The 24,154-nt window shown below is 53.4% G+C and overlaps 2 protein-coding genes and 1 long non-coding RNA gene across 20 annotated transcripts in view; 1 reads left to right on the top strand and 2 right to left on the bottom strand.

Annotated features, from left to right (window-relative positions):
* The first annotated feature begins 306 nt into the window (after window positions 1-306).
* Window positions 307-11,281, top strand: CCNQ (cyclin Q). Of its 4 annotated transcripts, XM_054251035.2 has the most exons (6): window positions 307-585; window positions 1,110-1,319; window positions 3,286-3,469; window positions 5,148-5,280; window positions 7,007-7,234; window positions 10,780-11,281. In XM_054251035.2, exons 3-6 carry the CDS (start codon window positions 3,300-3,302, stop codon window positions 10,867-10,869), a joined length of 621 nt encoding a protein of 206 aa, XP_054107010.1. In that variant the 5' UTR covers window positions 307-585; window positions 1,110-1,319; window positions 3,286-3,299; the 3' UTR covers window positions 10,870-11,281. The 4 variants fall into 4 exon arrangements, with proteins under 4 accessions (XP_054107010.1, XP_002763441.1, XP_002763440.1 ...); XM_002763395.6 differs by lacking the exon at window positions 1,110-1,319 and having other exon boundaries at window positions 10,840-11,281; XM_002763394.6 differs by lacking the exon at window positions 1,110-1,319.
* Window positions 11,282-12,309: 1,028 nt separating this feature from the next.
* On the bottom strand, window positions 12,310-15,616 carry LOC144581150 (uncharacterized). Its single transcript, XR_013531681.1, has 2 exons — window positions 15,461-15,616; window positions 12,310-14,789 (listed from the first exon to the last, which is right to left on the bottom strand). It is a non-coding gene; the product is annotated as an uncharacterized LOC144581150 (long non-coding RNA).
* A 1,302-nt stretch (window positions 15,617-16,918) lies between these two features.
* ATP2B3 (ATPase plasma membrane Ca2+ transporting 3) overlaps window positions 16,919-24,154 on the bottom strand; it is a 59,700-nt gene continuing 52,464 nt past the window's right edge. For all 15 annotated transcript variants that reach the window (XM_035288024.3, XM_035288014.3, XM_035288018.3 and 12 more), the window contains one exon: window positions 16,919-19,586. In XM_035288024.3, coding sequence (XP_035143915.1) covers window positions 19,561-19,586 — 26 coding nt within the window. In that variant the 3' untranslated portion in view covers window positions 16,919-19,560. The remainder of the gene's footprint in view (window positions 19,587-24,154) is intronic.

Raw genomic sequence — 24,154 nt, 5'->3', positions numbered from 1 at the left:
TGCCCAGGGCTTGGTGGGCGCTGCCGACTGTCCCTGGCCAAAGCCACGCTTCACCAAAGACATTTTCTGATCGCGGGGATTTGCGGCTCGGGTGACCGGAGGTGCCCTCTCGCGGGACTCAGAGCTGCTTCACGGGGTCCCGCTCCTGGGGGAGGAGCCTGAGCCTCCCAGGGGCGGGGCCAGAGGCGTCCAGTGGCCGGTGGACCCTCGCGGGCCGCTCGGCGGTGTTGGCCTCTGCGCCTGCGCCGGCGCCTGCGCACGCGGCGCGGCAGCTTTTCTGGCGCAGGCGCACGCTCACCCTGGGGTACGGGCCCTGAGGGGCGGGACTGGGGAGCGGCGGGACGTGGCGGGGTGGCGCGGCCGCGCCCGAAGCCAGAGTGCACTTCCAGAGTGCGCTAGTACACCCCCACCCCCGCTCTGCCGGTCTCTGCGCGTCGGGGCCGCTTTTCCTTCCGCCGGGGCCGCGGGGCCTCATGGAAGGCCCGGAGGGCGGCGGACGGGGACCCGTAGCGCGGGGCCCCGAGGGACGGCCGGCGCCCGAAGCCAGAGTGCACTTCCGAGTGGCGAGGTTCATCATGGAGGCAGGTAACCGCTGCCGGGTGCGTGCTGGAGGAAGCGGGGGCAAGCGGCGCCGGGTCCCCTTCGCGGAGCGGGCGCGGATGGCCAGGCCGGCCTGCCGGAATGCTTACCGAAGCGGAGGCTGGGAGGCCCTTGCGCCGCGCCCGGTGTGCTGGGTCGCGAGCCGCAAGGTGTCCCCATTGCACGGACTGGTGTGCAGGCCCTAGGAGAATACGTGGCAGGGTCGGGTCTCCAGCGAGGCGGGAACCGGCCCGGGCGCCCGCAGCTCTGCGCTTTTCGCCACGCCTTCTGCGGCACCCGCGGCCCTGCATTCCGGGAGACTTTTTGGCGCTCGGTCGCGCGGAGCCATTTGGAGCACGCTGTCCCGGAGTTCCTGTCACTCGGAGTACCTAGGCTGCTTGTTCAGCACCCTGCTGGGGCATCCACAATAGTGTCTGGCGCAGCGCTTCCCAGGCAAGGTGATTAAGCCAGGATCTCTGCAGAAACATTGTTTCCATCATTCCATCAACGGTATTTTTTTTTTTTTTAAGACAAGGTCCTGCTCTAGAGGCCAGGCTGGAGTGCAGTGGCGCGATCTTGGCCAACTGCAGCCTCTGCCTCACGGGTTCAAGCAGTACTGCCTCAGCTCCCTGACTAGCTGAGACTACAGGCGTGTGCCACCATGCCCGGCTAATGTTCGTATTTTTAGTAGAGATGGTTTCACCATGTTGGCCAAGATGATCTTCAACTCCTGACGTCAGGTAATCCACCCTCTTGGCCTCCCAAAGTGCTGGGATTACAGACTTGAACCACGTCGCCTGGCCCATCAATAGTATCTTGATAGGAGATACTGTTAGCTGGCAGACGATTATTTCCTACCTTTACTGCCTTTTGTGCACTGTTTGGGGAAGAAGGGTTGGACAGATGTGCTTTCTGGTTAAGGTGGGCAGAGAGTCGGAGGAATGCCGCAGAACTGTTCATCCCAGTAACATGTACATTTACTGTAATTTGCAAGAAGAGTTGCAAAGTGTATTAGGGAAGGATGGCAGTGATGCCTCATCTGCTCCCGTCATCTGCTCGGAGGCTCCATGTAAACTGGGGTTTGCTCTGTAAAAACAAGGCTTGGAAGGTCATGTCAGTAACAGCAACTTACCTGGGGTATCCTGGAATGAGAGGTCCCAGATGGGAGTTACCAATATACAACAATTTTACACCTTCTGAGGGACTTCTTTATAAAATGTATTGCACAAACGTTTGTTCTTTGTAGGAGACTAAATGCTGGAACCTCTTAATATCATGTTATGTAGCAAAAGAGACTTTGAAGATGTGATTAGACTTTGAGATGGAAGATTATCCTAGATGATCTGGGTGGGCCCGGCGTAACCACCTCCATCCTTATCAGAGAAAGGCAGGAGTTACAAAGAAGGCCACGTGAGGACAGAAGCAGAGTTAGAAGCAGTGGAGGAAAGGGCCGGCAACCAAGGAATGCAGGCCTCCTCCAGAAACTAGAAAAGGCAAGAAAGCAGATTCTCCCACGGAGCCTCCAGAACCCATGGAGCCTCCAGAACGAGCCAGTCCGGTTGGGGCATTGATCTTAGCCCTCTAGGCTTGTGCTAGACTTTTGACCTCCAGGATCGGAAGAGTATAAATGTGTGTGGTTGAAGTGGCTGAATTTGTGGTGATGTGTTGCAGTAGCCCTAGGGAGCTAATCCGCCCTCTTAGGAAGAAGATGCTGGGCGATTGCGGGTTGTTCTCCACCTTCTTCTTTCAATCTAGTGGATGTCATTTAACCTTCTCTTGTGAACCCTGGTTGTTGTGAACTTGTTTTGGTGTTTTCTTAGGAGCTGTTAACGGATGTACTGGGGATGCGCTTTTAAGCCCTAGGTGAATCCAGTGAGTCGTGCTCTGGTGTTTGAGTTTTGTTCACCTTAAAAATTGTGTTCTTTCTTTTTTGTTGTAGAGACAGGGTCTCACGCTGTTGCCCAGGCTGGTCTCGAATTCCTGGGCTCGAGGAGTCCTGCTGCCTCAGCCTCCCCAAGTGCTGGGATTACAGGCATAAGCCAGCATCCCTGGCCCACTGTTTAATGTGTCGCTGTCCTTCCCTGGTGCCTGGCCGTGGCCGGAAACATGGCCTTTTCTCTGCAATGCAGGTGGTTACTCTTGGCAGTCACCCTGCTTGCTTTGCTCGCCTCTTCTAACCTGTGGACTCGGACACCAGTGCTCAGTATAACCTTTCACTGTGACTTTGGGACTTGTGGCACCCATGAGGCCATTGCCCTTCTGTCATCGTAGCTGTGGGTTGGGCGACCTCCAGCTGACTGCTTACTAAGATGAACCCAGACACTCAACAGCTTGTGGTCCTTTCCCAGGATTTTGCAGAAGCTGCCTTACCAGTTGCTAACTGAGCAGTACTCGGAACCCTTGTTTCTCAGAGCGTCGTCTACAGACCCCTGACATAGGCATGACTCAGGGCTTGTCAGAAGTGCAGAATCTCAGAGCTGCAGGCCTACAGAAGACGGGTCTGCATTTGAACACCATCCCCAGGGGCTTTGGTTGCCCATTAGAGTCTGAGAATCCAGCGAGAGGCTCAGGAGCCACCAGCTCTGGTGGCAGCTCTTAGCCTTGTCCAAGCAGGGCCATGCCCGCTAGGGCCCATTCCAGTTGCCTCACCGGAGCAGTGAGCCAGCACTGGACTGAAGTCCTCTCTTGCCTGCTTTCTCTCTGCAGGTGTCAAGCTGGGGATGCGGTCCATTCCCATTGCCACTGCTTGCACCATTTACCATAAGTTCTTCTGTGAGAGCAGCCTGGATGCCTATGACCCTTACTTGGTCGCCATGTCTTCCATTTACCTGGCTGGCAAAGTGGAAGAGCAGCATCTGCGGACCCGTGATATCATCAATGTGTCCAACAGGTAATGGCTTTCAGGCCGAGGCATTTGGGTGGGCCTCCTGGTGTCTACCTATGGGGAAGGGCAGGGAAGGCTCTCATGGGGCCCTGCCCAGCAGGTGCCAGCGATGGAGCTTGGAAGTACCTAGATGTCCTTGAACCAGGGCCGGAAACACTAGCAGCAAACATGGGAAGGAGCGTGATGTCAGAGGCCAATGGGGTTTGTGAGAGAGAAGCTGGGCCAGATTATGGGGAGTCTGGAAAGCTGGATGGAGGCTAGAGGCAGGGCTTGAGCAGAGGGAGCTTGGAGAGGCGTGTCAAAGAAGATTCTGTTGAAGTCTTCGAGCTTGCCTGCAGTGGGAGGGTGTGGACCCAGCCAGTTGCTCAAGGAGCCTCGCTCTGCTGTGGGCATGGGCATGGGCATGGCACAGCTGGACCAAGCAGGTGTATTTCTGCTGGGGCAGGATGCAGGGTCTTCACCAAGGCTCAGGAGTCCAGGAGCAAGCTGTGTGGTCTGTGGAAAGTTACTGACTGGCCGTGTGTCATGAGTCTTTCCAGGAACTCTAATCGTTACGAAAGAAAATGATTCTGTTCTACTTCTTTGTCAAGAAACAGGTAATGGTAAAAGCACTCCCCACCTCCTGAGCATGGCAAGTCCACAGTGCACATGAGTGATGGAGGCAAAGACAGGCGGGGCGCCACTGGAGGGCACCTCAGCAGGGAGGAGCAGGAGAGGGACGTCCTGTGGAGCTCTAGTTAGACATGGACATGGGCCGGGCTCCTGTGGGAAATCAGAAATGAGTGAGCCGCTGGAGGGATAAGTTGTTGGCAGAGAGTTTTCATGGCTTGAATGGGAATCCTGTTCACAACCCTCACAGGGAATCTTGCGTAGGTAGGAAGGTAGTGGACGTTTACAGTATAAGCATGACAGAAAGATCTGGAAGGAAGGAAAGATAGTCAGTCTGGTTAATATAAAAGTGAGAAATGTTCACTTTTTGGAGTATGTCATTTCCATGAGATGCTTAAATACATTCCTTGGACGGCCGGGTGTGGTGGCTCACGCCTGTAATCCCAGCACTTTGGGAGGCTGAGGTGGGTAGATTGCTTGGGCCCAGGAGTTCAAGATCAGCCTGGTCAACATGGTGAAACCTCATCTCTACCAAACATACAAAAATTAGCTGGGCGTGGTGGCGCACGCCTGTGGTTCCAGCTACTCGGAAGGCTGAGACAGGAGGATTGGTTGAGCCCAGGAGGTCAAGGCTGTGGTGAGCTGTGACTACACCACTGTACTCCAGCCTGAAAGACAGAGTGAGACCCTGTCTCAAAAAATAAAAAATAAAAATAATTTTAAAAAAGTTCCCTGGGCCCAGAGTGAGAGCCCTGGGCATTGCCACCTCAGGTGATGAAGACTACCTAATGCCAGGTGGAGTGCAACAGGAGGTACAACGACTTGGCATGCTCAGTCTTCTGGTTCCTCTGGAGCCATTACCGACAGCCAGTCTTTGCACCTGACGTTTTGCTGAATGATAGTGGACGGCCCATCCGGCCAAAACTAGGAGCTTCCTCTGCGGGTTACTGTTTGCATTCTGTACAGTAGACATGGAGATGAGGATTATATAAAAACACATCTACTGCACGTGGACAATGTAGTTTGCATCTGGACGTCATGTGACTTAAGCAGTTTGGGCCGTTTCTCTGCACAGGTACCTTGACCCAAGCGGTGAGCCCCTGGAGTTGGACTCCCGCTTCTGGGAGCTCCGAGACAGCATTGTGCAGTGCGAGCTTCTCGTGCTGAGAGTTCTGCGCTTCCAGGTCTCCTTCCAGCATCCACACAAGGTACATGCTGGGGAATTGGTGCCTGTTCCGAGAGGCTCGAGCCATGGTCTTTGTTCTTTATCATGAACGTGCATCCCATGTCATACAACAGCATAGCACAGAAGGAGAGCAGGGCTGCGGCTGGGAACTGGGTCTTCCGGCTCCATGCTTTGTGGCTGGCTTGGCCGGCCTCTCCTGTCTCACTCCTGTGGGTTTTCTCAGCCAGTTCTCATTTCACCTTCTGCCTTTTTGCCTGCTCACCTGTGGACGGGGTCCGTGCAGCCCACTGAAGCTGTGACAGCTCCTGTGGCCCATCTAGACGGTGTGCCTGCTGAGCCTCAGGGAAGCAGGCTAGTTTTGTGACTGGCCAGAGTCCCCATCCCCATGAGATGCTGTGATGCCTCAGAGCCATGGGGAAAGCCAGATTGCTTTTAACTTCTCAACAGAAGAACCATTTCAAACAGCAGCAAAAGGGAAAAGTGGAACCCTTAGGCGCACTGGTAGTCGATGCTCTGGGCCCTGCAGCCCCACGTGCAGGCAGCTCAGACAGATGGCGGGAGAGAGAGATGGAAGAGTTGAGGTTTGGGGCTCTGGGCTAGGAGTTGCATTCTTTTTCATCAAAACTCTGACTGAGATCATTGTAGATTCCCACGCAGTTGTGACATGTAACCCTAGGCCCAGTCTTCCCCAGGGGGACACAGCCAGGATGTCAGCATCGACACAGTCCACTGGCGTCCCCACCTCCACTTGTACTCGTGCGTGTATTTTTTTTCTGTTCCATTTTATCATGACTCTGCTCATGGACCCACCACCACAGCCAAGGTGAGAGACAGTTCCTCCTGCACGGGTTTGTCGTGTCGCCTTTCTAATCTTCCTCCAGCCTTCCACACTCCTGCCTTAGTTTCTGGAAAGCCCTGATCCAGGATTTCTGCACAGTAGTGTCTTAGTGGGCAGAATGCTTGGTCAGCATCCTGGGGGAAGGTGGAGATGCGCTGATGGCTGCAGGTTGGAGTTGTCAAGGCGATAAGGCTTAGGAAAGAGCAGCACTTAGATCTTGGGGGCTGTGTGATCTGTGCCTGGGTTGGGAACCAAGAGCCTGCCAGCCCCTTCCCCTCCCTCCAGTCAGGGCTAGGGCGGACAGTTACGGATGCGTCCCTCTTGCACAGCGTGCTGAGGTTGCACACACGTGTTTTCCAGTCTGTCCAGAGAGCTTGCGGCAGCTTGCTTAGTGCGTGAGGTTCTGGCAGAACATCTGTACTCTGAGAGCAGGAGCTGGCAGCTGGGCTGGGAGGTCATCTGGGTGTTGTGGCCAAGGACAGCAAGTGCCGTTGACAGCAGGCCAGATTCATGGGGAGCAGCACCTTCTGTCCTGCCCATGAGGAGGGTACTCGAGCACCAGGCCCCGTGGGATTTCATGGTGGCCAGAGCGGGCCCTGTGGTGGAAAGGGATGGCGGTGGGGTCAGCCCTGGTAGATTTCACTAGAGCTGGGCCTGGAGGATGAGAGTGGGCAGGTACGTGGGGTGAGAGATTTCAGGCAGAGGGCTCTGCAAAGGCCCTAGATGGAGTACACTGGAAGGCGGGGTGGGAGGGGCGGGAGATGGGGCCTCTTCCTATGTGACATGGAAGTTGCTGGAGGATTGGAGCAGGTGCTGATGTGATTGTGTCAGCGTGGGGAGAGCAACTGACGACGGGTGGGAGGCCTCAGTGCAGTAGCAAGCCTGAAGGCTAACGCACATGTCTTTGCAGTACCTGCTCCACTACCTGGTTTCCTTCAAGAACTGGCTGAACCGCCACAGCTGGCAGCGGACTCCTGTTGCCGTCACTGCCTGGGCCCTGCTTCGGGACAGCTACCACGGGGGGCTGTGCCTCCGCTTCCAGGCCCAGCACATAGCCGTGGCAGTGCTCTACCTGGCCCTGCAGGTCTATGGAGTCGAGGTACCTGCTGAGGTCGAGGCTGAGAAGCCATGGTGGCAGGTGAGATGGCCGCTTGGTGCACTGGACGTGCCCCCTTTCCTTCTGGAAGTCTCTGTATTGCAGTGTTCACCAAATTCTTTCTATCAATTATCCATGAAGAAAGATGTGGGCTGTTGGGGAGCATGGAAGCTTGAAAGTATCTTGCTGTGATGGCCTGGGATGGTAGCTACCCCATTGGCACAGTTGCCGTTTAGGGCTCCCGGATGTCAAAAAGCAGCGCCGGCTTCCACTGAGATGTCGCCAGGTGCTGTTCTGCATAGAGGTGCCCCTGTCCTGATACGCTCTCTTCCCTGGCCCCTGTATCTGATCCCATACCCCCAGTCAATTGTGAGCGCCTGAGGCCAGGAATCTCGTCTACCTCGTGCCACCATATCTCCCGCGCCTCCCTGGCACCATAGCACGTGCTCATGTGCCTTTGAACCCAAGCACCCGTGGTCCCGGTCTCAGGCTGGAGACACCCTGTCCTTGTGGCAGTGTGCAGGTGGTGCAGGGCCATCCGTGTGAACTGACAGTATTGCTCCATGCTCAGGCTCCTCAGGGACTTCCAGATTAACGTGGCTGCTTCACGCTCTCTGTTGGACTCCAGTGGGGGCAGACGCTCTCTGAGGACATTTGGCAGATGTGGCCCTGGCCCTGGGCTGCCTGACTGCTCTCTTCCTTTCTACTCTGTCTTCTGCACTTGCTCATGAGCCTCACCTGGTGTGCCGGTAGCACCTGTGTCCCATGCTCAGCCAGGAAGCAGCTCCACCAGGAAGTTGTTTTATGGTGGCCCAGACTCACCCAGTAATTGTTCAGACCGGGAAGAAGTTACCCTTTTTGGGGTGGCAAGCTTGTGTTCACCCAGCTCTTCTTCTGAAAGGCTGCTAAACTTGATCTGACCTTTGCTTCACAGCTCGGGGCTGTGCACCAGGAGCTTCCGGAGTCTAGGCACATCCTATGAGCTGGGGGTGTGATGAACAGGATCCTGGGAGGCCTCCCCCATCCAGGTGCTTCGAAGCTTGCAGCCTGCTTTTTGAAAGCCTTTCTTCCTGTGAGCTCTCTTCTGTCACTTGCCTGCTGTGGACTCAGCATGGCAGTTTGATGTGCTTCCCTGCAGACGAGCAGGGACTGTGGCGGGGTCAGAAATGCCACAGGTCATCACACAGTGTTGCTGAAACTTCTGCATCCAGAGACATACTTCTCCTTGTTCCTGAGCAGATGGAGAACCTGCCTCTTTCCAGCCACTGCTGCTCTTTGTCTTACAAACAGATGGGCCATCTGTGCGGAGGAGGTTGATATCCCCAAAAAGGCTGAGTTAAGTCCCAAGAGGAGAGCAGTGTCTCTTCCTAGGACTTGGGGCTGTGTCCCTTCTGTTGTCAGGTGTCCCAGCGTTGTCACCTGTTCTGGACTGTTATATTTAATTGTGACATATGCATCACATGAAACACACCACGCTCACCATGTGTAAGTGTGCGTCCCGGGCATGAGCACACTCCTGTGCCGTGCAGCCATCTCCGCCATCCAGCCGCAGAACCTGTTTATCTTCCCCAACTGAAGCTCTGGCCCCTTTCAGCCGGACTCCCCACCCCTCAGCCAGGGCTCCTGCCCTTCTACTGCCCATCCCCCAGGAGTTCGCGGCTCTCCCATGAGGCCCCTCGCAGGAGTGGAATCCTACGGTGCCGGCCTCTCTGTGACTGGCTCCTTTCACTGAGTCCCATGTCCTCGAGGGTCAGCCGTGTGGGAGCCCGCCTCAGAATGGCCTTCCTTTTCTTGGCCTGCATGGACCATCTGATATTAACATATTCATCCATCGATGGACACAGGCTGCTTCCACCTTTTGGTCCTGCTTTTTTTTTTTTTTTTTTTTTTGAGTCAGAGTCTCAGTGTGTCACCCAGGCTGGAGTGCACTGGTGCCATCTCAGCTCACTACAGCCTCTGCCTCCCTGGTTCAAGTGATTCTCCTGCCTCAGCCTCCCGAGTAACTGGGATTACAGGCACCTGCCACCACGCCCGGCTAATTTTTGTAGTTTCAGTAAGACAGGGTTTCATTATGTTGGCCAGGCTGGTCTTGAACTCCTGACCTCTAGTGACCCACCTGCTTTGGCTTCCGAAAGTGCCGGGATTACAGGTATGAGCTACCATGCCTGGCCCCTGAATGCTTTTTAATGATTGTTTCTGAGCTTGGGGTCTGCAGGAGCACACAGGTCACGGACCCCAGCGAGCAGGTGTGCATTTCTGAAGTATTTGTTTTTCACCCAGAACTCAGGGTGAGACAGCTGTGCTTCCTGAGTCAGGACTTGGAGGGTGTCCAGGCCACCATCTCCTACCTGAGGTTGTAGGCCACAGAGTAGCCTAGGGTTTTTGAGGGGCATTCATTGGGGGTGGATGTAGGTCCAGTTCTTGCCTTGACTTGGCCAAGCCCTAGCGTCTTGCTGCTTTGCTTACTATTTCCCTTATCATTGGGGATCCCTAAGAGCACCTGGGGCTCAGTGCTGTGCTGGGAGGGCTCAGAATTGAGAAAAGCCGTCACACTCCCAGTTTCGGTTTATTACAAGGAAAGGACACAGGTTACAGTCAGCGAAGGCTCAGGGTGCACAGGGTGGGGTCCAGGAGAGACCAGATATGGGCTTCTGTGGCTCCTCACCCAGGGACTTGTGCAGACACTAGCTGTTTCTCTCAGCAAAGATGTGGGGCAGTGTGCACAGAGTCACAACTGGGGAAGCTCACCCCAGCTGTGGTGGCCAGGGTTTCTAATGGGGGTGGGTCATATAGTCATGGAATGCCTGTGTGGCCAACCCTGGCCACTTGGGCTGTCCCTGTCCAGCTGGGACTCTGTGGCCCAGGGCCTTCACCATAAATGATGTGGTTAGCACAGGCTGCTTGGCAGTCCAGTAAACCAAGATGCTCACGCCGGGCAGGATTTTCTAGGGGCCTAGATGTTATCCTCCAGGAGCTGGGCAGAGGCCAGACCTGCCTTTGGAAGTTGCAGGGTGTGGACCCCAGCCCATGGCATGGCCCTGGGCTTCAGCCTTCCTGCCATGGGCCTCGAGGATGATGTCCTTTGCCATCTTGCGAGTGCTCCTGCACGTGGTGGTTCAGGTGGCTGGTCCTGGTGTGGAGCAGGACCATGTGCTCCCCAGTGGCTGGGATAGGGTGGGCATGGGGTCCAGGTACTTAGCTTGCCTGTGGCTGCTCAGGGACTGCTATCCTCTCTTGCCAGTGTCCCCAGAGACCCTGGACCTGAGGGAGTCCCAGGCAGGAGGCAGGAGCCTGTGCTCTGGGCCCAGCTGTGTTACCAGTTACCTGTACAACCTTGGACAGGTCCCCTCCTGTCTGGGTCAGAGGATCACCAAGGCCTGTTCCATCTGGAATGTTCTCGGCTTTGTAAAGTGTTTGGCCTCAACAGGCTGGAACTGAACTGGCTTTGCAGAAGAGCTACCATCTTACTGGATAGCCAAGTCCCTGTACCCCTCCTCTGCCCATGAAATGTGATTCTGTGCTTAGTGACCGGTGCCTTATTTAACACAGGGAGTCTAACTGGAACCTGTTTTCCTTCTTCTTTCTAGGTATTTAGTGACGACCTTACCAAGCCAATCATTGATAATATTGTGTCTGATCTCATTCAGATTTATGCCATGGACACAGAGATCCCCTAAGGCCTTGGGCCAGGCCTGCCCAAAGAGAAGCCCAGGATGGTCAGCTGCCTGGGGACACTGCCACCACGTCGCCATGATGGCTGTTCCCCAGAGGACCAGCTGGGAGGACTGGTTGTGCTGCTGGAGAAGGGCTGGTGAAGGCGATGCCATACTGCCGCTTTGACAGTACCTAGCAGTCGCGGTGATGATGATGGGAACCGCGCCTCCCGCGGGCAGGCCAGGAGCGCACTGTGCGCAGCTGACCCAAGGCAGCCTCATCTGCTTTTGTCCTTTGAGAGGACTCTGACTACAATAGAGGCATGACGTCAATGAAGTAGATGAGACTGAATCCCTAGGGATTTTTTATAGCGAGAATGAATGTGCAACAAGGATCAAATGTATTTTGTGTAATAAAATGTGATATTAATCAACAGACCCTTGGCCTCGTTCTGTTTCCCTTGGAGTGCTCTCAGGTAGAGTGGCCTGGGGTGACGGAGGGTCACTTGCATTCAGAAAAGTGAGACCTGATTGAATGTAACTAAAAGTAGTGCATTTAAAAATGTCAAGGCAGCTAGTCTGGATGGGGAGGCTGGAGAAACTCAGAGCTGTGGCCTTTGGCACCCCTCTGATTCCCTGCTCAAAAGCGGGTGGGTAAAAAAAATAGATGAGGAGGCACACTCTGGGACCCCCTTCAGGCTAGACCCATGTTCAGCATGTGGTGTAGGGCCAGGGACTGGGTATACACAGGGTGGACTCTGGTGCCTGCAGGTGTGGGGGCTGCAGTGATGGAGGTCAGGGCAGAGGTCTGCTTACAGAGTGACTGTGTTCAGTGTCCTCGGTGAAGAATCCGAGCAGATGTCAGGCCTCCCTAGTGGGCAGGCTTGCTGCAACTGACCTGGCCTTTGTTGTGGGTTTTCATGATTAACTTCTTAGTGTGGGCTCCTGCTTTACCTGTTCAAAGCTTTTTAGGACTAATCAGTCATAGAACCACATTTATCGAGCAGCCCTTCTGTGCCCCATCCTTGCCTAAGCTCTGGTAGCCAGGTGAAACTCCTTGCTTATGTGGAGGGAGAGATGAGAAACAATGAGATGTGTAGTGTGGTAGTGAGAAGGGCTCAGAAGAATTAATATGGTAAAAATGCCCCTGATGGCTGGGCGTGGCGGCTCACATCTGTAATCCCAGCACTTTTGGGAGGCCGACATGGCTGCATTGCTTGAAGTTAGAAGTTTGAGACCAGCCTGGACAGCATGGTGACCCCCTGTCTCTACTAAAATACAAAAATGAGCCCAAGTGATGGTGGCTGCCTGTGATGCCAGCTACTTGGAGAGGCTGAGGCAGGAGAATCACTTGAACCTGGGAGGCAGAAGTGGCAGTGATCTGAGATCACACCACTGTACTCCAGCCTTGGCCACAGAGTGAAAATCTATGTTAAAAAAAAAAAAAAGGCCCTGCTACCCAAAGCATTGTACAGATTTAATACAGTCCCTATCCAAATTACCACAACATTTTTCATAAACAGAAAAAAATCCTGAAGTTCACATGGAACCACAAATAGTCAAAGCCATCTGGAGGCATCATCAAAACAGTATGTCACACAGAATAGAAAGCCCAGCAATTAAAATGCATGCACCTACAGCCAACTGATTTTCAACAAAGGTGCCAAGAAGACACAGTGAGCACAGGACAGTCTCATTAAGAAATGGTGCTGGGGAAATGGGATATCCACATGCAGAAGAATGAGACTAGCCTCCTCCCTCCTACCATACACAGACATCAACTCAAGATGAAATAAAGGCTTAAATGCAAAACCTGAAGCTAGGAAACTACTGGAAGAAAACGTAGGGGAGATGCTTCATGATGTTGGGTTAGGGTTTTTTTTGTTTTTGTTTTGTTTTGTTTTTTTGAGATGGAGTCTTGCTCTGTCACCAGGCTGGAGTCCAGTGGTGGAATCTCAGCTCTCTGCAACCTCCAACTCCCTGTTTCAAGTGATTCTCCTGCCTTAGCTTCCTGAGTAGCTGGGATTACAGGCACATGCCACCACTTGCCTCCCAAGTGCTACCTCGCTATCCCTATGACAGATGACACTGATGGTGAAGAAGTTGGTGATGTTAAGGAGCCATCTGTCATCTATGCCAATCTTGTCTGTTCACAGACTCTCGAGCCTCTGATTCTCACTCACGCTCTTCAGCAATAAAATGGGGAAACAGTAACTTGCACTTACCGAGTAGCTCACACGTATTGCGAGGCACTGTTCTAAGTCTCTTCTACTTGTATCAACTAACGCACTTGATGCTCACAGCCCCACAAGGTAGACATTATTATTCTACACGAGGTAACTGAGGCAGGGAAAGGGATGTATCAATTAGCTGAAGATCCCAAGATCACATGGGTGACAGGACCAGCCTTCACAGCCAAGTGGTCTAATTCCAGAACACACTCGTTGTTGGAGTGCTAAATGTATTTCCTTTCTTTTCCTTTTCCTTTTCCTTTTCCTTCCTTCCTTCCTTCCTTCCTTCCTTCCTTCCTTCCTTCCTTCCTTCCTTCCTTCCTTCCTTCCTTCCTTCCTTCCTTCCTTCCTTCCTTCCTTCCACCATGCCTGGCTAATTTCATTTTTTATTTTTAGTAGAGATGAAGCCTTGCTATGTTGCCCAGGCTGGTCTCAAATTCCTGGACTCAAGCAATCCTCTCACCTTGGCCTCCCAAAGTTCTGGGATTACAGGCGTGAGCCACCATACCTGCTTTGGAATATTAAAATGTAAAACCAATAGGGAACATAGTAGTTGCTTGAAATAACAGGTAATCACTGTGGTGGAGAAAATTAGTGCCCAGTGATTCTAGATAGGGTCATGTGCTTTGTGTTCACCTCTGGAAGTCCGGGGGACACTATAGGTGTCACTGTAAGCATATAAGAGCATCTATTTTCTCATCTGAACCTCCAGAAAGAAAGGACTCTGAGGGGACAGAATTGTCCTGTGGGTGAGAATGAAGCTTCTTAATTCAGCTATGGAAAAAAAAAGAGGAGGAGAGACACAGGCAGACATGCACAGGGTGACACAGACGTGGGAGAAAAGCCATACGACGACAGAGGCAGAGGTTGGAGCGAGGCATCTACAACCAAGGAACTCTGAGTGTCCCCTGAAGGTCTTGATTTTGGACTTCTGGCCTTCAGAACTGTGAGAGAAGTTTCTGTTGTTGTGAGCAGCCACAGGACACTCATACACGGGCCTCCCTGAGACCCCTGCACAAGCCTTTACTCCCAGGGCTCAGCTGTTGGGGGACTTCCTCACCAACAGCTCACCAAGCTGTTTCACTGAGCATTGATTTCCCCCATGGTACCGTTGTCACGTTTGATAGCAGAAGCTGGTGGACAGGGGATTCACAGACACAAATTTGCAATTCTTTTGGGATAGCCGGATGTCTCTCTGTCTTGGCATGGACTTTGACTCAGTCTGGACTCACTCATCTTAATGGTTCAGAGTGCACTTGGACACAGGGCATGCCGCGATTCTTCTGCCTGCTGTTTTCGATTTTTTTTATTTTTTCAGACAGAATCTCACTCTGTCACCCAGGCTAGAGTGCAGTGATGTGATCTCAGCTCACTGCAACCTCCACCACTTGGGTTCAATCGATTCTCCTGCCTTGGCCTCACAAGTAGCTGGGATTACAGGTGTGTGCCACCACACGTGGCTAATATTTGTGTTTTTAGTAAAGACAGGGTTTCACCATGTTCACCAGGCTGGTCTTGAACTCCTGACCTCAAGTGATCCACCTGCCTCGGCCTCTCAAAGTGTTGGATTACAGGCATGACCCACTGTGCCCAGCCTGATTTGTCTTTTCGCCGGTTTTAGAAGCATGGGCTCTGCTGCTTTGAGTAACTTTGAAGCCATTTTTCTCCTCTCTTGGCAGCCTTCCTGGAAAATGCATCTTCTGGTGCTGCCAACTTGAGAAGGGAAAGAGAAATCCAATGAAGTGTGGGGCTGTGGTCTTAGTGGCCTCGCCAGGGTGGCTATCGGCAGGTCTTGGCTACAGGATTGCTTTCCTGGATCTTCCGGGCTCAAGCTAGGGTGGAACCATGGGGCATGGGCATGCACAGGCGCAGTTGTTCAGGGATGCAGCATGTGTGTGGGCAAACCCCCATCTGGGCACCAAGGAAGGAGAGCTAAGCAGATCCCCGGCACAGTTGGTGCCTGAAGCATATCTTAGTTTATAGTGTTACTACTCAGCTATTTCTTTTATATAATCCTTTATGTATAATCATGTATTAGTTTATAGTCAGAACAATTAGTGCCTGAAGAATATCTTACTACTCAGTTACTTCCATATTATATATATTTAAAATTCTACCTTAGTTCATAGTCAGAGGAATGCATAGAGCAGACATGGTACAGAGTATGAATTAAGGAATAAGCAGCTATACACATATAATCATATTTTGCTTACAGTCGGAGGAATGTCTAGAGCAGACATGGTGCGGAGCATGATTTAAGGGAAAAACAGTTATACCAGGACAAGAATCTATGGCTCAGGCGGCAGTGCCTCTGCCTGAAAGGGCACGCGCTACATAGCAGGCTTGGAGCAAGAGTCACTCTTATTGAAACGGAGTTACAGTACCTTGCATCCAGTTCTTGTGGAAAGCTGGCCTCAGGTTGGCAAGGCGTCAAGTGTCCCAGGGCTTTAAACCCCTCCGGTATAATCACGCCTAGGTGGCTGTATACCTTGTCAGCCCTGCCGCTGTGTACTGACTCAAAGCATCCTCCTATAGAAATCACTGGAAGCGGCCAGCAGGTGGCTGTGTACCCTGTCAGCTCTTTAGCTACTGTGCTGACTCAAAGCATCCTCCTATAGAATTCCTTAAGAAGTAGCCTGCCCCTAGATAAGAGATGTTGCACACTGCGCCCTCTTCACTGCACACAGCCCACCTCCTTGTTTCCTGCTCATGTGATTATCTTGACCCTATCACTATCCTTAGTTCACCTCACTCACTACCCTGCTTCCGAACCTATACCCAATACATACATACGCTCCTGGACGGTCAGGGCCTTACGTGTCTCTGAGTGTAAGTGGCATGCCCACCGCCCCTCCCCGAGCCCAGCTGTGCTTTCTTTGTCCTTCTGTTTTTGCTTCTTTATTTCTCAGATCCAGCACCTCAGCACAGCGATAGGGGACACCCCACATCCCTGTAGGGCTGGACCCTACACATGTGGATTAAGGGAGTGAGTGAAATGGCGGCTTTCTTCCTGTGGCTTTGGGTTAAGCTAGATTTCCCACAGGATCCAGAAATTCCACTGCTGGGTATAGGCCCAAAGGAATGGAAGGCAAGGTGTGGAAGGGTGGTTTGCATACCCATGTTCACCGAAGCATGATCCACATAGCTAAATGTCCAGACAAGGAGGTAGGATTCACCTTCCAAAGGAAATTCTGGCACACGCTCCAACGTAGATGATCCTTGAGGACTCCATGCTAGCCACAGAAGGGCAAATAGTATAGGATTCCACTTCTAAGAGGGGCCTAGACTGGTCAAATCCATAGAGACAGACAGTAGAAGGAAGGGCCGGTGCCTGGGGCTGAGGGGTGGGGAGTTGGGCTGAACGGGGCCAGAGCTTCAGTTGGGGAAGACGAACGGGTTCTGCGGCTGGATGGCGGAGATGGCTGCACGGCACAGGAGTGTGCTCATGCCCGGGACGCACACTTACATGGTGAGTGTGGTGTGTTTTACGAGATGTGTATTTTGCCACAATAAAAGTAATGAGGAGTGTGCGATGTGTGTCAGGGAGCCTCAAACTCCTGTGCCCAAAGGATCCTTCTGCCTCAGCTTCCCAAAGTGCTGGGATTGCTGGCCTGAGCTGCCGCGCTGCTACTACAGGCCCTTTCCAGTCCTGCAGCAGCTGGAGCGCCTCCCCCCAGGGGCCTCGCACCGTAGCATCCAGCCAGGCTGCTGCACACCCAGGGGAAATCCCCTCCTGCCTGTGGCTTCTCCAGCTCTGCTAAAACGGCATGAAGGTACCTTTGTTTTGTTCCACACAGGAATTCCCCAAATAATAAATCACACATGTTATCCAGACCAGGATATAGGAGCCTTTCATTTTTTATATATACACAGAAAGTTTGGTCTATTCTTTAACTGAGGAAATTCAACTACAGACTTTAAATTATTATGCATCTGTGATCTTTCTCACTGAGATTTTTTTTGTTCATCTTTATAACAGGCAGATAAAAATGTAAAACATATCTATGAACTCAACACAGTTGACCAAGCCAATGAGACAGGGCCCCAGCCTGAAGACTGCAGAAATGAGCAACGGATTCCAGGTCACGATGCCTTGTTTCTGAACTCCACACCCCAGCACAAAGGTGACCTAAGGACCAAACAGTCGAAATTCACAACTTTCTACAGCAGCAGTGAGGGTTTGCCATTGGTCCTATCGGTGTGTCTACGACAGAGAATGTGAAGCACGCGCCGTATCTTCTGCAATTTCAGCGTCTCAAATTTCATTTCTCGTTGAAGAACACAAAGATCCTTTTTCTTATTATCGTTTCAACAAGGACATCAGGGAGCAGTTTACAAATGGGTGACATTCTCAGTGTGCCCTTTAGGAAAAAAGGATGGCTTTGAGTTATCCGCCGTTGGCATTTTCAAGTGGGATTTTGTTTTCTAACTGAAATTCTTTTGCCCAAGATTTGACTCCTGCTGAGGGGTGACATGGCATTAATGGTAATAGTGGGGACGGTGGAGGTGAGACAAGCCTTCCAAATGTGCCAGTCCACGTCAGTGGCTTCCATTCCGACCTCTGTCCCTCAGCTTCCAGCTGTCTCCCAGCGGCTGAGCCCCAGGCCCAACCTCCATGGCGTCACTGTGGTGTGCCTATGTGGACCTACGGGCTTCCTCGGGAGGGTGCCAAAAGTCAGGCCCCTCTTTACTCCCTCTGCCTTCTCTGTACTTCCCTCCCAAGTGATTGCTCATTTGGGGGAAACTGAGGCTTGGCCCACCAGGTGCCCACTCTGCCAAGATAGGCTCCCCTCAGGACCTGGTGCTCAGCCACAAATCCATGCCTTCATGGCTGAAGCTTGGCCTCTGGACGTGAAGAGTAGGGTGGAAACAGTGCTTTGGTGGTGGTGCCTCTGGTGTAACAGCAGACACTGAGGTGATCTACTGAGCACTCCTCAGCATTTGCCAGAGCAAACAGTGGGAGTCCATCTGGGTGCCAAGGGGACAGGGTCTGAACTGTGGCCGCATCCCTGCCATCATTCTCCCACCGCCAGCTCCTCTGGGCTTCTGAGGGCCCGTCTCCCTCCATTGGCTTCTTTCGAACTCTTGGCCCTGCACCTGGGCCCTCAGACCTGTGCTCAGCTGGGGGCTGCTCCCTAGACTCTGGGCAGGACCCGCACCTCCAAGAGTGCTTTGTGCTCTTGAAGTTGGGGGCGTGGCCAGGATGATAGACGTGGAATTGGAGAAACCAAAGAAAGGTGAAAACAAAACTCCCCTCTCACTAACTGAAGGGCTCCTTCTCATCAATACTTTGGTGTTTTCCTTTTAGGTAAGAACTTCCATTGAAAGGGTTTTCTTCTCTCTGGCAGGGGTCTCAGTGCAAATGCTCCGATCGTACCCGCTCTGGGCCTGGAGCATCCCCTCTCTGCCTTCTCCTTGGGAATCTCAGTAGGGCCGGGCAGAGGGCAGGAGCGAAGGGTGGGAGTGGATGATGAGGGATGAAAATGGATTGTCCAGATATTCTTGCAGTCTAGTTCTCTGAAAAAAAACTTACTAGTTCAATAATAAAATTTCCAAATGAAAATGCCTGATAAGAGGAATGCAAAGATCATGCCAATGAATAGTTCCTTGTTGAAATATGCATCTGGTCATATATATGTGTGTGTGTACAGATCCACACACACACATATATGTGCACCCACACACACACATGCACACTGCAGGTGTGCCTAGTTTTTGCCAGGGACGGGTTGCTTTGTGGCTGCAGGGATGCTTGCAGGTGGCGCCCTCGGGTGGCACCCTTCACAGCCCTGCAGAGCACTCAACTTTTATCCAACGCACGCGGTGGAACTGTAGTTCGTTAAAAAAGAAGCATCAATAGAAAAAGGGAATTCAGCTCTTTGCACCCTCTACTTCTCCTTCCTCCTTTGGATGAAGAATCTTCTCCTCCCCTTCTTGTCTTCCTCTTCCTCCTTTTCCTCCTCCCTGTCCTCCTCTTCCTCTGTCCCGATGAGGAGGCTGTGGCAGGCTGCACCCTTGTTGACTGGATTTGGCTTCTAGCAAATGCCCTGCCAGAAGGCTCTTCAGCCACCTTCATTGTTCCCCCGTTTTGCAGGTGTGCCGGTCGCTATCTGTGTGTGCGTGCGTGTGTGCGTGTGACTGCGTGTGAGTCCGAGTGTGCATGTGTGCATGTGCTGAGACAAGTTCTCATTAGAGGGCCGTCTCCACGCTGTGGAGCGAGCTCCTGGGACTGGAGGGAGACACTGAAGAGGTAGCTGACTTGGTGACATGCGTGGTCAGATAGATGCCACTGTCTATGGCGTTGTTGTTCTGGTTGGGGGACGGGGGCGGGGGGGCCCGGAGGCGCTCCTCGTTCTCATCCACATCCGTGTCATCGATGAGCGGGATGTTGTGGGTATAGTCGTTGATCAGAAACTCAGGCGTGGCCATGAAGTTGTGAATGGAGGTCTTGGATTCTGGTTTCTCCAGGCCTTCGTAGAGTGAGCTACGGAATGCTTTCACCACCCGGATCTGGAGTGGGAGGTGGAGGGACAGAGTGTGAGCAGAGGGGGAAGAAGGGAAGGGAAAGGAAAGGAAAGGAAAGGTGGAAGGAAGGAAGGAAGGAAGGAAGGAAGGAAGGAAGGAAGGAAGGAAGGAAGATAGTCAGTGGCCGGCTGGTGCTGCCAAGTTCCACCCACATTATTGGCATGAGAAATGTCCACCCATTGGTCGGAGGCTCTGCCTGGCTTTGGGAAGGGTTTTCAGGTGTGGGCCTTGGTCTGGTCAACCGATTCACATGCAGGAAAAGGTGGCAGTGGCTTTCTCTAGGCTGAGCTGGGCAGATATTCTGGAACTCAAGAGTGCTGCACTAGGCTCTGGGCTGCAACCTCCCAATTACCTGTCCTGGGGGGACGACTGGCTCTTGTGGCCTCTGGGGTCTCTGCCCAATCTGAATTCCAATTTGGTAGAAAAGAAAGATGATTTGAAAAGGAGAGAACACTGATGAGGGGCTCTCTTCCTGATCTTACCAGAAAGTCCGAAGTACCTTCTGGTATGAGCAAGTCCCCAGCTTATGGGCACCATCCGCCTTTCTCGCATGGGTCTTCCTTCAGGGACCCGGCCTCCATCCCCAGCTCCCATGGCTGGAGCCACGGCCTGCCATGCCCAGAGTCTCCCTGGCTAAGTCCACTGGCCACTTCTCTATCTTTGTCTTATTCTATCCCTCAGGTCACTCAACACAGCTGATCATCCCTCTTTCTGGAAACTTCTCATGGCTTCCTGACATTGCCCCTGCCAGGCCCTCTTCCACCTCACCAGCTGCTCTGGCTCCATCTCCTCCACTGCTCTCTTACATCCCTGGGTGCCCCAGAGCTCTGACCTGGCCCTGTCCCTTCTCCTCTCTGTCCATACTTCTCTGCCCTGGCCACAGTACTCAGAACTCTGAGACCAAGATGGCCACACTTTGGATTTGCACCCACTGAAGCCTGTCTCTGCTCAGTGGCCTCCTCATGGCCCCCGAGTCTGATTGGGTCTGGTTGAATCTGATGCCCCTGCTCCTCTGGCTTCTCTTCCCCGTCCTCTCCTTTCCCTCATCCTCGTCCTCTCCTTTCCCTCATCCTCCTGCATCTCCCAGTCAGACAGTCTGAAACTTGTGTCTCTGCCGTTCCCCTCCCCACATTCTGGGCTTTGCTCTGTGTTGTTCCCTGGCCATCCCTTTCCACGGGAGTTTGCAGACCTCAGATCAGTGGAACTCCCTGCAGGAAAGAGCTCCTGCCATGCCCCAGACTCCTCTAGCACAGTGGCCGTCTACCCTCAGCTGAGTTCACGGCACCTCTGAAACCCCTGACTGGCCGGCAGGGCACTGAGCCAAGAATGAACCCTTCGTTCCTCCGGCTTCTCCACCCTGCGTCATGCACTCAACTCCCTGTTGCCTTTCTTTGCTCCCTGGCCTCTCAGCCTGGACTCCCTCCTGCTTTTAGAAGCCAAGAGTTGATGGGGAGGCCTCTGCCTGGCCTCGCACAGGCCAACATTGGCCCAGCCACCAATGGTAGCTGGCCCACCTTGTACTGCTATCCCTGTAGAGGGCAGCAGATGGAGCGTCAAGCTGCCAGGTGGACCCTGGGGTTCATCCAGCACCTGCCTGTCCTTCCCTATGTGAGCGGGTGGACACAGGAGTTCTGAAGCATTTCCAGTGCCAAGGTTCTAACTAGGATTTGGTTTTCTGGATTTAGACAAGGTGCAGGGCTTGCTCCTGGGCTAACCCCAGCTGTCTGCTAGTTTTGGCTAATAAAGTTTTACTGGTTCAAGTTTCATGCTGTAAGGGCAGAGTTGTGTCACGGCAGCAGAGACCAGCCCTGGAAGGCTAAACATATTTCCTCCCTGGCCCTGCACAGGAAAAGTTAGCTACCCCCTAGTTTAGACAATGAATCACTCTCTTTGGTGACTTCCTTTGAGCCCTCAGGCACGGTGCAAAGTCAGCCAGGGCCGGGTGCCATGGCCCACGCCTGTAATCCAGCATTTCTGGAGGCTGAGGTGGGCCGATGGCTTCAGCCCAGAAGTTCGAGACCAGCCTGGGCAACAGAGTGAGATACCCCACTCGGTTGCTATTTAAAATAAAAAAATGTGACCAAAAAGCTCCACAAAATTGGAATTTTCTGGCACCTTAACTGAAATCTGGTTAGGATTTTCTCTGGATTTGGGAAAGCCACCGCTGCAGATGGCAGATGGCCAGTTCTTTTCACTCGGGCCTTTATCCCTGGACTGCTGTCTGAATTAGAGGTAACACAGAAATTGAGAATCACTTGACATTTTTAATGAAAAGAAACAGAATTCAGTTTTCGCAGCCAGTGCAGACGGTAGTGTGGAAGCATCTGGGGCATCGCCTACTCCAGCTGCCGCCCATGCCCATTGAGTCACAGAAAGGACAGAAAGCTGCAGGCCTCGACCCCAGGGCTGTGTAGGGTGACGTTGTTGGCACCAGGTGACCTTGGCCACACCCTTTTCCTCGCTGAGGGGCCTCACTGCACCAGGCTCAACTCGGCAGAGGGCAGCCAGGCCACGGAGCCAGCCCTTCCCTCCAGGCCCGGCTTCTACTGCTCCAGCGTGCCCTTCCTGGATGGTATCTGCCTTATTTGCTGCTTAACACCAGAGCCTGGCCCAGCATTCTGCTGTTGGGGGTGCTAAGCTTGGCTGGCGTCCAGGTGAGTCTGTTACAGCTAACCGTGAGCAGCTTTCTCCAGGTTCTGTGTTCCCTGGATTCTAATCCTGAGCCATTAAACCATGTTTCGGCGTTGGTCTTATGGAGTGTTTTCAGCCCATCCAACACTGAAGGATGCAGTCAATTTCTGGGAGATTATTTCAATGGAAAGCAGCAAACGTTTCTAAGAGAGGTCCATCCAGAGGGTTGGACTCCTACCTGGTGCTCAAGGATGCCCCATGGCCCCAGGCCTCCTTCCCCAGCCTGGGCTCCCCTGCCATCTTTTTAGGTTCCTGCACCATCTCCTGCTCTGCTCCCAGCCCAGGACACCCCGCTCCCCCCACCGCTACTGCTCCCAAGGCTGTCAAAGCTCTCTGCGGACCATCAGACCACCATAAATACTGCAGCTGCCAGCTGTATTATCGCCACTTTTTCCCGGACTGCCAGACTTCCCCCCTGGCTGCCTTCCAGGTGTCCCCCCTCAGATACCTAAGGGACCTCTGTCCACCAGCAGCCTTCCCATCCCGGTGCAGGGCACTGGCCAAAGCTTAGCAGCACTTTGACCCCCTGACCCAATTGCCAGACATCTGTGCGTCCTATGGGACTGACCCTAACTCAAAAGCATCTTCCACATCCAACTCTCCCCACCTCCACTGCTGCTGCTATGTCCTGCCTGGGATCCCCCACCAGCAGAGCCCTCCATCCTGCCTGCCCCTTCTCCAGGTGGAGTTTCTGAGCTCTCTCTGTTGCTCCCCCATCTGGCTCCAAACCTTCTGGTAGGCAACAGAACTGGCCCAGGTCCTGACTGTGTGGAAATTGATTGAACTGGAACTCCCAAAGCCTGTTTTACTGCAGGACAATTTAAAAAGAAAAGAAATGAAAGCACTCTCAGGAAAGATGGCCCTAGGGGCATGGCCGAGGCATCTGCGAAGGCTGAGGAGGGTCAGCTTGGGCTGGGGCACTCCCCACCTCATCTGAGTGAGGCACGGTGGCTCCCTGCTGCATGTCTGCACCTCGTGCCCTCCTGTGGTCTCCCTCTGCCACACTTCTGTGTTCCACACAATCCTCCAGCCTTCTTCCTCTCCCATCCCCTGACACCCGAGGACCCCTCCTCTGTGTCTATGTACTCTCTTCTGGACCTCAGCCTTCCATTCCACCTGACGACTAACAGCCTCTCGGCTCCAGCTCCAGACTTGGACGTATAAGCCAAGTCTCAAACTTAGCAGGCCTGACACGCTGGCTCCAGCCGTGCAGCTCCCTTCAAATGCCATCCAGAACCTGCACTGTGTCCCCACCCCTCCCTGCCCTTAGCATGGCAGTACAAAAGCCAGAGCGTGTTTGGTCTCCCCCACTGGAAGCTCTCCACTGGCTGCGGCCCTCAGGGCCTGCCCCGGCCTCTCTGGCTCTGCCCTCTTTCACCCCTCAGCGTCCAGCTCATCCCACCTCGGGGCCTTGCTCTGGCTGTACCCCACACCAGGAAGGCTCCCCCCAGCAGCCCGGTACCCACTTCTTCTCCTTCCTTCAAGTGCCCCCTGCATCTGCCTTTCACCGGAAGAGAATCCCCCTGGGGCAGGGGTCTGTCTGTCTGTGATGCCCAGCTGGCTGGAGCTATTTCTTAACGCCCCAAGCAAGGGCTCCCCGGAGCCATGACCCCTGCCCTTTCTGCTGCCCGGCTGGGCTTCCTTCCTCTGAACTTAGCTCAAGTACCCATCCTTAGAGAGGCTCTCCCAGTTTGTTACCAGCTGCCCAGAGGACACACGCCGGGTGCTGTTGGCTTGGCCCAGGCTCCTGATCTGTGTGGATGAGTAGTTCTGAGCCTTACACAGGACGAGTCGCACTGCAGACTGACAAGGCCCATCCCTGGCCACACTGAGCCAAAGCGGAAGGGTTGTGGGTGTAGAGT

The sequence above is a fragment of the Callithrix jacchus genome, chromosome X (assembly GCF_049354715.1).
Source record: "Callithrix jacchus isolate 240 chromosome X, calJac240_pri, whole genome shotgun sequence".
Taxonomy (NCBI): Eukaryota; Metazoa; Chordata; class Mammalia; order Primates; family Cebidae; genus Callithrix; species Callithrix jacchus.
Note: the sequence above shows the minus strand (reverse complement) of the source record. Positions and strands in the feature narration are given on the sequence as shown.

Excerpts from the sequence above, each read along its gene's own strand:
- CCNQ (XM_002763394.6), top strand. The coding sequence starts at position 474 with ATGGAAGGCCCGGAGGGCGGCGGACGGGGACCCGTAGCGCGGGGCCCC. Across the intron at positions 3,470-5,147 it reads ATCATCAATGTGTCCAACAG|GTACCTTGACCCAAGCGGTG; the intron begins GTAATGGCTTTC and ends TTCTCTGCACAG. Across the intron at positions 5,281-7,006 it reads CCTTCCAGCATCCACACAAG|TACCTGCTCCACTACCTGGT; the intron begins GTACATGCTGGG and ends ATGTCTTTGCAG.